The 14204-nt window shown below is 45.7% G+C and overlaps 1 protein-coding gene across 1 annotated transcript in view; it reads left to right on the top strand.

The window, feature by feature from the left end:
- LOC143788898 (histo-blood group ABO system transferase 1-like) overlaps positions 1-5297 on the top strand; it is a 72507-nt gene extending 67210 nt beyond the window's left edge. The window contains exon 3 of the mRNA XM_077278827.1: positions 4174-5297. Within this exon, the coding sequence (XP_077134942.1) occupies positions 4174-4858 (685 nt within the window). The 3' untranslated portion in view covers positions 4859-5297. The remainder of the gene's footprint in view (positions 1-4173) is intronic.
- Positions 5298-14204: the final 8907 nt, after the last annotated feature.

Raw genomic sequence — 14204 nt, 5'->3', positions numbered from 1 at the left:
CAAACTTTTGGTCTGTACTGTACATCTGACAAGACAGGACGGTATGTAATAAAAAAACAGGGCTCTATATAATCCAATATGTAAGGGACGGTACTGTACATAACAAGAGCGGGCACTGTATAATAGAGGACGGTAATATACATAACAAAGGAGACTATGTAATATATACATATTTGTGTGTGGCTATATATATATATATATATATATATATATATATATATATATATATATATATACACTCAAAAAAATAAAAGGAACACTAAAATTCTGCATCTTAGATATCACTGAATGAAATATTCCAGTTGTAAATCTTTATTCATTACATAGTGGAAGGTGTTGAGAACAATAAAAGCTAAAAATGATCAATGTAAATCACAACTAGTATCCCATGGAGGTCTGGAGTTGGAATGATGCTCAAAATCAAAGTGGAAAATGAAGTTAGAGGCTGATCCATCTTCAGTGGAAGTGCCTCAAGACAAGGAAATGATGCTCAGTAGTGTGTGTGGCCTCCATGTGCCTGTATAACCTCCCTACAACGCCTGGGCATGCTCCTGATGAGGCGGCGGATGGTCTCCTGAGGGATCTCCTCCCAGACCTGGACTAAAGCATCCGCCAACTCCTGGACAGTCTGTGGTGCAACGTGACTTTGGTGGATGGTGCGAGACATGATGTCCCAGAAGTGTTCAATCGGATTCAGGTTTGGGGAACAGCCAGGCCAGTCCATAGCTTCAATGCCTTCATCTTGAGACATGAGGTCTGGCATTGTCCTGCATTAGGAGGAACCCAGGGCCAACCGCACCAGCATATGGGCTCACAAGGGGTCTGAGGATCTCATCTTGGTTCCTAATGGCAGTTAGGCTACCTCTGGTGAGCACATGGAGGGCTGTGTGCCCCTCCAAAGAAATGCCACCCCACAGTATTACTGACCCACTGCCAAACTGGTCATGCTGAAGGATATTACAGGCAACGGATCGCTCTCCATGGCATCTCCAGACTCTGTCATGTCGGTCACATGGGCTCAGTGTGAACCTGCTTTTATCTGTGAAGAGCACAGGGTGCCAGTGGTGAATTTGCCAATCCTGATGTTCTGTGGCAAATGCCAAGCGTCCTGCACGGTGTTGGGCTGTGAGCATAACCCCCATCTGTGGACATCGGGCACTGAGACCATCCTCATGGAGTCGGTTTCTAACCGTTTGTGCAGACACATGCACATTTGTGGCCTGCTGGAGGTCATTTTGCAGGGTTCTGGCAGTGCTCCTCCTGTTCCTCCTTGCACAAAGGCTGAGTTAGCGGTCCTGCTGCTGGGTTGTTACCCTCCTACAGCCGCCTCCAGATCTCCTGGTGTACTGGCCTGTCTCCTGTTAGCGCCTCCAGCCTCTGGACACTACGCTGACAGACACAGCAAACCTTCTTGCCACAGCTAGCATTGATGTGCCATCCTGGATGAGCTGCACTACCTGAGCCACTTGTGTAGGGTTGTAGAGTCCGTCTCATGCTACCACAAGTGTGAAAGCACAACCAACATTCAAAAGTGACCAAAACATCAGCCAGAAAGCATTGGTACTGAGATGTGGTCTGTGGTCCCCACCTGCAGAACCACTCCTTTATTGAGTGTGTCTTGATAATTGCCAATAATTTCCATCTATTGTCTATTCCATTTGCACAACAGTATATGAAATAATTGTCAAACAGTGTTGCTTCCTAAGTGGACATTTTGATTTCACAGAAGTTTGATTTACTTGGAGTTATATTCTGTAGTTTAAGTGTTCCCTTTATTTTTTTGAGCAGTGTATATATATATATATATATATATATATATATATATATATATATATATATATATATATATATATATATACAGGTCCTTCTAAAAAAATTAGCATATAGTGTTAAATTTCATTATTTACCATAATGTAATGATTACAATTAAACTTTCATATATTATAGATTCATTATCCACCAACTGAAATTTGTCAGGTCTTTTATTGTTTTAATACTGATGATTTTGGCCTACAACTCCTGATAACCCAAAAAACCTGTCTCAATAAATTAGCATATCAAGAAAAGGTTCTCTAAACGACCTATTACCCTAATCTTCTGAATCAACTAATTAACTCTAAACACATGCAAAAGATACCTGAGGCTTTTAAAACCTCCCTGCCTGGTTCATTACTCAAAACCCCCATCATGGGTAAGACTAGCGACCTGACAGATGTCAAGAAGGCCATCATTGACACCCTCAAGCAAGAGGGTAAGACCCAGAAAGAAATTTCTCAACAAATAGGCTGTTCCCAGAGTGCTGTATCAAGGCACCTCAATGGTAAGTCTGTTGGAAGGAAACAATGTGGCAGAAAACGCTGTACAACGAGAAGAGGTGACCGGACCCTGAGGAAGATTGTGGAGAAGGACCGATTCCAGACCTTGGGGAACCTGAGGAAGCAGTGGACTGAGTCTGGTGTGGAAACATCCAGAGCCACCGTGCACAGGCGTGTGCAGGAAATGGGCTACAGGTGCCGCATTCCCCAGGTAAAGCCACTTTTGAACCATAAACAGCGGCAGAAGCGCCTGACCTGGGCTACAGAGAAGCAGCACTGGACTGTTGCTAAGTGGTCCCAAGTACTTTTTTCTGATGAAAGCAAATTTTGCATGTCATTCGGAAATCAAGGTGCCAGAGTCTGGAGGAAGACTGGGGAGAAGGAAATGCCAAAATGCCTGAAGTCCAGTGTCAAGTACCCAGTCAGTGATGGTGTGGGGTGCCATGTCAGCTGCTGGTGTTGGTCCACTGTGTTTCATCAAGGGCAGGGTGAATGCAGCTAGCTATCAGGAGATTTTGGAGCACTTCATGCTTCCTGGCACCTGCTCACAGTGCCAAAACCACTGGTAAATGGTTTACTGACCATGGTATTACTGTGCTCAATTGGCCTGCCAACTCTCCTGACCTGAACCCCATAGAGAATCTGTGGGATATTGTGAAGAGAAAGTTGAGAGACGCAAGACCCAACACTCTGGATGAGCTTAAGGCCGCTATTGAAGCATCCTGGGCCTCCATAACATCTCAGCAGTGTCACAGGCTGATTGCCTCCATGCCACGCCGCATTGAAGCAGTCATTTCTGCCAAAGGATTCCCGACCAAGTATTGAGTGCATAACTGAACATTATTATTTGATGTTTTTTTTGTTTGTTATTAAAAAACACTTTTATTTGATTGGACGGTTGAAATATGCTAATTTATTGAGACAGGTTTTTTGGGTTATCAGGAGTTGTAGGCCAAAATCATCAGTATTAAAACAATAAAAGACCTGGCAAATTTCAGTTGGTGGATAATGAATCTATAATATATGAAAGTTTAATTGTAATCATTACATTATGGTAAATAATGAAATTTAACACTATATGCTAATTTTTTGAGAAGGACCTGTATATATATAGCTTTGTCGCCATAAAAGGAAAGGGGCCCAGACACATTTCTTGCACATGGGCCCCAAGCTGTAAGTGTCCACCCCTGCTCTAGCTTAAGTGTCTGGCTCTCTTAATATCCTTTTTCATTTTGCATGGCTGTTTAAATGCTCAGACATTGAGAGTATAGAGTGTTAGGCAATACTGTCATGATTTTTTTTAATTTGCTTCCAGAAGAGTGTTAATTTGCAAATTAAACTCATAAACTGATAACAATAAGATTATAATAACCTGCCACATCAATATAATATAACTAGTGATGAGCGAGTGTACTCATTGCTTGGGTTTTCCAGAGCACACTCGAGTGACCTCCGAGTATTTATGACTGCTCGGAGATTTAGTTTTCAGCTGAATGATTTACAGCTACTAGACAGCTTGAATACATGTGGGGATTCCCTAGCAATCAGGCAACCTCCAAATGTACATAGCCTGGCTAGTAGCTGTAAATCATTCAACTGCCGGGATGAAAACTAAATCTCCGAGCAGTCATAAATACTCGGAGGTCACCCGAGTGTGCTCGGGAAAATCCGAGCAAGGAGTACAGTCGCTCATCACTAAATATAACTGCTGCAAGATAAAATTTGCTTGAAGTCTAGAATTATATAAATTATTACAGTGTTTATAAGAATGCAAAAGTATCAGGTTTTCAGTAATGTAGAAGTGACTTCAGGTCAAAGCCCATTATTGTATATAATGAAGTCAATTTATTCTTTATAGGTATATCCGATTCCTTCTACCATTCTTGGAGTCTGCGGAACGTTATTTCATGGTTGGCCACAATGTTACATACTGTGTATTCACGGACAAAGTTAATGATGTAGTTAAACCCAAAATGGCCGATGGACGCATCTTGCAACTGCACAATGTGGCTGCTGACCAACGCTGGCAGGATGTGTGCATGAGAAGAATAGAAACCCTCACGATTTTCACCAAGGAGTATATGCCCAATGAGATAGACTACCTGATATGCGTCGATGTAGATATGGTATTCAATGATCATGTAGGAGTCGAAATACTTGGAGATTTGGTAGCTACTCTCCACCCAGGATTTTTTCTTACTGAACCAAAGTCCTTCACATATGAGCGTAGACCAATTTCTGCAGCATATATACCAGAAGGGGAAGGAGACTTTTATTACTCGGCCACACTGTATGGTGGAAAAGTGGAAGAAATGTACAAACTTAGTATGGAATGCCAGAAAGGTATTATGGAGGACAAGAAAAAAGGTATAGAAGCTGTGTGGCAGGATGAATCTCATCTGAACAGGTATCTGGTCTATAATAAACCTACTAAGATAGTTTCACCAGAGTACTTCTGGGATACCAACCTACCTAATGGTGAGTTCATCAAGAAAAAGCGATTCTTAGCCGTGCACAAAAACCATCAAGAAGTGAGGAACTAAAATGCTGTTATGTAAAGATAAAACGAAATATGTAATGTGTTCATCCGGTGGGGAACTAGAAGCAGTTCTACTCGTATATTTACAAGCTAGGAGTTAATTTATTGCACGCTTCTATCAAGGACATTGAACTTTACACTTTTCATTATGCATATGTCTCTTTGCTTTGATTGGGAATTTGAGAAATTTTCAATGTTCTTTAACTTCTAGAAGAACAGCAGAGAGGAAGACGCCTGACATAGAAATTTACATTTTCATGTTTTTTTTGCTTAGACACTGCTGTAAGCATTCTTTGTGTTACTTTAACATATACGAGTGATTGATTACAAACCACGCAATGGGGTGTAACCAAGGAGCAGACTGACCTCGCAATGGGGTGTACCCACGCACCAGACTGGGGTATGTACAGACTAATAGCAAACATAAATACCTGGTGTACCTCTCCTGCCTCTCCTACTTTGTGCATGAAAAAGCTCTGTAGTTAATACTGTTCGGGTAGCGCTATCCGATAGAGCTATCCATGAAGAAAGTGAACGGGTAGAGCTATCCCTTAGCCCTATTCCTAAAGGAAATGATCGGGTAGAGCTATCCAATAGCGCTATTCCTCAATGTTCCTGAGCATAAGCTATTTTACATGTTTGAGCGCACTTGGGATCTACCCTGTTCTGTTTGATGAATCCTGTCATGAATCACACTCTTTGAGTATCTCCAGGCTCTTTATTCACATCATCTCTCAACCTCCATTACATGAATCTGGTCTGCAACAACATCCAACAAGTTCCAAAACAACGAATATAGAACACACATAAAAGTAGTGAGACCCCTAGAGGCCACATGAACATATAACATATTGCTACATCCTTTCTCTTTTAACTGGAGGAACAATAAAAGATACTAAACTAAAGTATACTATGACAAAGTTAGAAATTAACCTAGTACATCCAGTTAGATATAATCTTTGAGGTGCGCCGGCTTTTTGCTAATTCTGCCAGCTCTGGTGATATAAGATGTGTCCCTTTCTACATCTGGTACATCTGGTAGTTCTTCTGATATTGTCTGTCTCTGGCCAGAGTCCTCACCCTGATGGTCAGCTGTCACTGTTGGTGCCTGACTTGTACTTTCTGCCTCGTTGTCTTGGGTGTCTGGATACTGTTCAAAAGGCCATGAATCATCTCTTTCTCGCGTTTTCCTCAAATATCTCCGATTCCTCCTTAGTCTTCTTCCGTCGTCTGTTAGAATTTCGTAGGACCGAGGTCCCAGTTTCTGGACAACCTTCGCCTTTCGCCAGTGTGTGTCAAATGTGCTGCTTGGCTGCAGCCGAATGTTGTCATTTCTCTGGAGCTCGGGCAGATCATTTGCAGATTTATTGTAATAGAAAGCTTGCCTCGCTTGATTCTTCTGTAATTTAGCTTCGATGTTTCCCAGCAGCTTTGGCTCTAACAGATGACACTCAGTTGGTACGAGTGTCTTTGTACGCCTACTCATGAGCCTCTGTGCCGGACTGCTGTCTAGGCCTTGGGTGGGTGTGTTTCTATGATCCAGTATAGACAGATATACATCAGCACCCGCCTGGTTTGCTTTCCGCATGAGTCTTTTGGCCGTTTTTACTGCTGACTCTGCTTTCCCATTACTCTGAGGATATCTCGGAGAAGACGTCTGGTGTTCAAATTCCCACTTCTTACTGAAAGTTTTGAATTCTTCCGACGTAAACTGTGCCGCATTGTCAGAGAAAACGATATCTGGAATGCCATACCTGGCAAAATGGGCCTTGAGTTTTTTAATCACTGTTCTCGCCCTTGTGTCCTGCACCAAATCAACCTCCCAGAAGTTAGAGAAATAGTCCACTGTAATCAGGTATTCTTTGTCATTCCATGGGAACAAGTCTGTTCCTATTTTTGACCAAGGCCTATGTGGAATTTCATGAGGTTGCAATGTCTCCTTTGGTTGCTTATCATTGCAGGATGCACATATTTCACATTGTGCTATGTAATTTTTTATGTGGTCATTCATTCCTGGCCAATAAACTGATTCTCGTGCACGACGTAGGCATCCTTCCATGCCTAAGTGAGAAGAGTGCAATGTTTTCAATATGTCTCTTCTGAGAACTTCAGGTATAACAGCCCTGTCTCCTTTAAAGATGATTCCTTGCTGCACTGACAATTCATCTCTTATGTGGAAGAATGGTGAGACTTCCCTCGGAGCATGCTGCTTGTATTTTGGCCAGCCCTGCAAGATGACAGTCTTTAAACTCTGGAGACTTTTATCCTTCTCTGTAAAAGTCTGGATTTGCTTGACCTTTTCTTTTGACACTGCAAGGTAGTTACACATGTTGATGGTTTCAATGTCTTCCTCCTCATCCTTTGTGCTAGGAAGGTAAGCTCTGCTTAGCGTATCTGCAAACAGTAAGTCTCTTCCTGGACAGTACCCGATGTCAACATCATATTTCTGAAGTCGCAACAGCATGCGCTGTAGTCTCTTTGGGGCATTTAGTAATGGTTTCTTTGTAATGCTCTCCAATGGTTTGTGATCCGACTGCACTGTTACCCGTCGACCATAGGTGTACTGGTGAAACTTCTCCATCCCAAATACCACAGCCAGTAGTTCCTTCTCAGTCTGCGCATATCCCTGCTCTGTTGTTGTAAGGGCTCTGCTTGCAGATGTAATTGGCTGTTTGTTCTGCATTAATGTGGCTCCAAGGCCTTTTTCCGAAGCATCACATTGTACCACCACTTCTCGATCTGGATCGAAATACTTTAGGGTTGCTGTATCTGCAATGCATTCTTTACTGCTCGGAAAGCCGTTTCCTGGCTTTCTGTCCATTCCCAGCGCACATCTTTGTGGGTTAGCTGTCTCAGTGGCTCACACATGTCTGACAGATGTCCGCAAAATTTTGAGAGGTAATTCACCATGCCCAAAAATCGTTGTACTCCAGAAACATCAGTAGGGGTAGGCAAATCTTGTATTGCTCTCACCTTTTCAGGATCCACTCTGACCCCAGTTGAAGTCAGTCGATGACCAATATAGGCCACTTCTGTCATTTTCAATTTGAATTTGTCCAAATTCAGCTTTATGTTTTTTTCTCTGCATCTGTCCAAAAATTGTATCATCTTCTGATCGTGATCCTTGATTGCAGATTCCATATTTTCACCTTCTCCCACTACCAGGATATCATCCGCTATTGTCTTCACTCCAGTAAGTCCTTCCAAAACCTGCATCAATTTCTGCTGGAATATCTCTGGAGCAGGTTTTAGTCCCATGGGCATTTTCAGCCATTTAAAGCGTCCAAATGGTGAAGAAAATGTTGTCAATAAGCTTGAATCTTCAGTCAGGGCCACATGCCAGAATCCATTTTTTACATCACATACAGAAAATATTTTAGCCTTTGATAAATCTGGTAGGACATCATCTAATGTTGGCATTAGGTAATGGTTTCGTTTCAGCGCCTTGTTGAGTGGCTTAGGATCAATACATATTCTTAACTTGCCCGATGGTTTCTGCACTATGACCAAACTGCTGAGCCAATCTGTGCTCTTATGGACTGGTGCTATCATGCCTCTTCTCTGTAGATCTTGCAGTTCTACTTTCAGCGGTTGCATTAAAGCTACAGGCACTCTTCTTGTGGGTAATCTGGTGGGCTGCACTGTGTTGTCAATTTCTAGCCTATATTTACCTTCAAAGCACCCATCACCTTCAAATACATCAGCATACTCTGCTTTTATTTTCTGCATGTCCAAGTTGTGCTCTGCATTTAGTTTTGGATTTTGTATATCCTGGGCAACTTCAACAGACATAATGTTCTGAGACTGTTCTTTTATTAAGTCCATTGCCTGAACTGCTTTTACTCCCAGTAATGGTACATGGTTACCACCCCGTAACACGGTAAATTCAACTCTATAACTCTTTCTGTTACATGGGTTTCGTATTTTTAGCTTACATGTCCCCATTGGTTTCAGAACACTTTTGTTGTACATCACCAGTACCTTGTCAGTTGGCTCAATAGAAACCTGTTTGTTTAGCAGATCAAATGAAATTACATTGCAGCTTGCCCCACAATCCAGCTGAAATCTAATGGGCTTCTCATCCAACAAGAATGTTGCATAAAGCTGCTTGGCATCCTTCACTACTGCCTGCCCGACTACATTGACTTTCTCTGTTGTAGACTGCATTTGTAGCCATGTAATGTCCTCTGCACTGTCAGTGTCTGGTGTCACAGTGTGGAGCTGACTGTACTGTTTGCCTCTTCCCTGCCTGCAGACAGCAGAGGAATGATTCTTCTTGCCACATGACCTGGAGGTTTCCCCATATGCTGGACACTTGGTTTTGTCTCTCTCATGTCTTTTCCCACAATACTTGCAGTGGACAGTGTTTATAGGGTAGTCTGGTCCTGTCTTTCCTTTCATAGATACTGCATGTACCTTGTCATCATCATTCTCACTGGTGCCTGCCATCATCTTCAGGCTGTGCTGTGTGAGCTCAGCAGCCCTGCAGATTTGCATACATTTCTCTAAAGTCATGCCTTCCTCTCTCAGTAATCTTTCTTTGAGATGACTGTCCTTTATGCCACACACCATTCTGTCCTTGATTAGACTGTCCCTGATCTCTCCAAAGCCACATGTTTCTGCAAGTCTCCTCAGCTCTGTCAGATATCTGTCCACATTTTCACCATCCTCCTGATGTCTTGTGAAAAACTTACTGTATATCTTTCCACTGTCTCATTCTTCTTTGGGTCACAGTGTTTATCAAATGCCTGATCAAATGCCTGCACAATGTCTGCTAGGAGGAGGTTGTCTGTGTCTGGGAGCAAGGTGTGGGCTAATTCTCTGCCATTTTCCCCAATTAGGTAATAAAACAGCTTTACTTTCCGTTTATCGTCAGTGGGGCCCACAGTCAGATCCACATACAGTGTAAACTCTTCCTTCCAATGTCTCCAGGTCTGGGACAGATTACATGAAGTGACATCCAGTCTCTGAGGGGGCTTCAGACCAGTCTCCATTTTGCTGTACTGTCAGGGAATCTGTACTTACAGTTGCAGTGATCTGTGCAGTTCCAGCCTCATATAAGCTCTGAGAATTTGCAGGTTCTGTGCCCGGCTGCCACCATGTTCTGTTTGATGAATCCTGTCATGAATCACACTCTTTGAGTATCTCCAGGCTCTTTATTCACATCATCTCTCAACCTCCATTACATGAATCTGGTCTGCAACAACATCCAACAAGTTCCAAAACAACGAATATAGAACACACATAAAAGTAGTGAGACCCCTAGAGGCCACATGAACATATAACATATTGCTACATACCCCCAAGGCCCTGCCCATGCCCAATGTTTGGTCCGCAGACCGCGGCTAGGAGTTAGTTCCGCTTTTGTGTACAAAATTTTTTGTCTTTTACAATTGTTAAAAAGCTTAATAAAAGACTTATTTGTACACACAGTTGACAGTAAACCATTTGTCAACGTTAGGAATAAGTTTACCTTGCTTCTGTGTCTCAAATATTTTGACCCTTATTTGTTGGCTTTTTCTTCCCCTTGGAGAAAGCCACATATAACTGCCCGTGTGAAAACAACGGGAGAGGCGAATAAATTCCTACAACATCCAAGGACTGTCCCTGAGATTTATTTATGATCATTGCAAAAGCCAACATGACAGGAAATGTCAGAAAGGTATGTAGCGTAGCGCCTACTACGTGTCTTGGGGAACACTCGCTTGGCAGCAGAATCAAAGCACTCGGGCACGGTTTTCTATCAAAAACAGTCTTTTCGGTTTATTTCACACAATGTAAACCACATCCACAGGAACTTGGTAACAGTTTGAACACAGTCTGCATATATTCATCTTTACCACAGTTCGTCTCTTACCCCGGTCAGCATTATACACAGTTTTCAGACCGTTACCCGTTGGCAACCTTTACGGGTTCCTGGACACCCCTTGGCCTCCGAGGTGCCCATACACAATGTCTCTTACTCTGACCCCGGTCAGTGTCACACGGTTCCTTCCCGTTACCTGTTGGTGCCACACAGGTTTCCTGGATCCCTCTTCTCCACAGAGGTATCCATCAGACGTTTCTCACTCACACTGACTTCAGGTCAGTCCCAGGTCCTCAACACAGACCTCCCAGGTCTACGGTCTCCAGGTGCTTCCAGGACGACTCCACTCGCCGGAGCCTCCAACACCAACCGTCCGTGCTATGTCCAGCACACAGGCTCTCCAGCCTGGAATGGTCACTGTGTGCTTCCAGGACGTCTGTCCCCACCTGGGACCGTCCAGCACACAGGCCACTTTGCAGTGTCCTGCCAGGACACACGGAAGTGTGTCTGCAGCGCCCCAGAGTCCTGGTCGTTGCAGTACTGTGGCTCCGCCACTAAGGGGAGCCATGGTGCGTTCGATGGCACTGAAGGAGTTCCTCCAATCAGGTATCACAGACACCAATATGTTTCACAGCTGGGCCTCCGGGGGGAGCTAAGGGTGCTATTCATTAGGCCACTCCCCACCATAGTGGGTAAACTGGGGGTCAGGCAGGAAGTTAGTAGAGAAAGCTGACTGGATCGAACGAAGCAACACCTAGTGAGAGAGGGTGTTGTGGAGGAAGAGACAGTAGGGTCTCTGCCAGGGGTGGGATCCTGGCAGAGGCTTGGCATTGAAAGAACGTAACGGGACCGTGCCTGCTCAGAATAGCGGCGGTGCCCTAAGAAAGGATTAGAAGCGAGATAGATTGTGCTGAGTGAGAAACGAAATCGAGCAGAAGGAGAATACCAGCAGGGGTTTTGTTGAAAGAGGCAGCACCTTGCTGAGGCGCATTACCGGTGGCCGGAACGCCGAGGGAGTGGAATAATATACAGCTTTAAGCCATACTCCAAACAGCGGCAGGACAGTCAGTCTCAGGCGGGCTGTCTACCACATATCACCTATGAAGTCTTGGGGGGCAATTGCGGGAGAGGGGCGTCTCTAGGGTCCCGGAAGAACTCCAGGCCTACCTGACAAACGGGTGCCGTTCTTACTGTAACATCAGGAAGAGACGGAAGATTAGCAGAAGATCAGTTAATCGAGTTGTGAGGGAACTTAAGAAACAGACACAACAGTTGCGGGGTACTTTCCGTAAGCACAGCAGGGAAGGACTACAACACAAAGCGTTAAGAAGGAAGGCACTGATTTCCACCTGTGAGGAGAACTCTGGAGGTGCCATTGGACCGGCCGGACTTGCGCAGCCTGGTGGGCCGGATTCCGGACTGAGGACCGAGAGATCTCCAGTAAAGAGGTAAAGAGACTGCAACCTGGTGTCCTCGTTATTTACCGCGACCTGCACCCCACAACTGCACCGCTACACCACCGTTAACAGCACCTATTTACAACGGACGTCCCCCACTGACAGACAGGGCCACGGACCGGGTCTAGCCACCGTGACAACCCCAGGACTGAGATCCCAGAGGCCCGGCTCCGGGTACCCCTCGGCCCTGCGGCGGTGTGGGGGCGCTCCGCAACTTGGCGTCACGAACAGGATCTACTTAAGCCTGAAGAATCAGGTCATGTGTGCCTAGAGACTGTGATTTGTTGTGCATGAACTGTAACTTTATTGAAAAGACTGTGTTGTGCCATTTGCCGCCAAAATCCGCCGCCATTGCAGCGCTGAGGAGAGCGCAGGAAGAGAAGAGGGGCGTGGAGTGGGCGTAGACAAGTTGGAGAGCGCGAACAACAATGGCCGCCCAGTCTAAATATTTCTGCACGGTGAGGACGTGTCCGTCAGCAGCAGAGATCCGCCTCCTAATTCTTAATGGGGGGCGGAGGCAGAGAAAACGAAACCGCTCCCGAAGGAGAGAGCGGGAAAAAGACCAGGAAGTGACCCGCGTGGAGGACGCTATGGCCAGCAGCTCCGAACCCGACAGTGGGGTTGAAGTGGAAGTCTCCCCCGACTACCCGGATGAGCCCAGTAGCCCGTCCTCCGTGGATAACACCAGATTCCTGAGAGCTGAGATGGAGGACTTATATAACCAGCTCCTCCAACTGAATGTGAGAGTCCAGGCTCCGCACCCGGTGGAGCCGGTAGAGGGTTCCCGGACATCGGAGTTCTCACCGGAAGAACCAGCGGGACCTGCTACGGAAAGTGAACTCGTACCAGTTGGTGAGTCCGCCGATCCTGCCCCGCCAGCCGAGGGTGTGTTAGTGGGTCCTGTAGCGGCACCACCTCTCCCGGGGACCCACAGACTCCAACGCCTGCTACCATGGGAGGAAGCCACGGGCATGGAACACCGTATGCGAGCCCCAATCACCCCTACTCCCTTGCTGTGTGAGGTCCACGCGGAGCGCACGGTGTGCCGCTGGGTGAACCCCGGATCCAATCTTATGGGGTTCCCCGGGGTGGAGACCCAGAAGGGGGAGATGGTACAGGCCCTAAGCTGGGAGGAATACCAAATCCAGCTAGAACATCGGTGGCGAGAGGAGGAGAAAGTACATCAGGCTGGGCGGGAGGCCCACCATCAAAAGGATTTGGCGGTCAAGGATCGGGCCCGCAAGGACCCCACCACTCACCAGGCCCCGCGCAGGCAGGGCATCGTCACCACCTTTAAGCTCCAAGGAGGCTGGGGCTTTATTAAGGAACCGGGGCTATATGCGGAGATCTTTGTCAACCGATGGGATGTTGAGTCACACCTTAGAGAGGGCCACCCCGATCGGGACCTCTACCCGGGGGATAGCGTTACTTACACCCGGCATTTTGGGGAAAAGGGATGGTTTGCTCTGAACGTCTACAAGAAAGAGAAACCAGCCCCTGTAGCCAAGGTGCCACCGTGTGATCGATCCGTAACCACCCCGGTCGGCCCCACCTGTCTGATCACAAAACCTGCGATCTGCCGCATGACCCCCGCAACCACCGTAGTGGTCAAGGAAGTGCCTTTCCAAGTGACCAATGTTCCTGATGTACCAGCGCAGAAAGACGTGGGAACGCAGACCCTCATCACCGCACACGATCTGGTTGTGCAACAGACCCGCACCCATGGGGTGTACCTGGCCGCGGGAGTGAATCTGGAACCTGACCTGCCTGTATTGCAGGGGTTCCCCCGCCAGGTGGCGCCTCGTGGGGGATTCTGAATTGAATGCTCTTTTATGAAAATGTAAATAGTTACTGTTTGTTCTTTAAGTTGCTGCTAAACCCGTCCAGGGTAAACTTTAAAAAAAAAAAAAAGGTGACCCCTTTGTTGACCCGGGGTCACTATTGTTGTTTTCTTGAAGTTTTGCACAAAGTTTCACAAACTGCGAAATCATGGACTGTGCATGATTTGAACTTTCTTGTAAATAGTTTGCACCTTCTTAAAGGTGCTTCCTACTGGTTTTGTTTAAAGACATTTTGCGAAGATACCA

Source organism: Ranitomeya variabilis, chromosome 8 (assembly GCF_051348905.1).
Source record: "Ranitomeya variabilis isolate aRanVar5 chromosome 8, aRanVar5.hap1, whole genome shotgun sequence".
Taxonomy (NCBI): Eukaryota; Metazoa; Chordata; class Amphibia; order Anura; family Dendrobatidae; genus Ranitomeya; species Ranitomeya variabilis.
The sequence above is the reverse complement of the archived record's forward strand: the minus strand, read 5'-3'. Positions and strand labels throughout refer to the sequence as shown.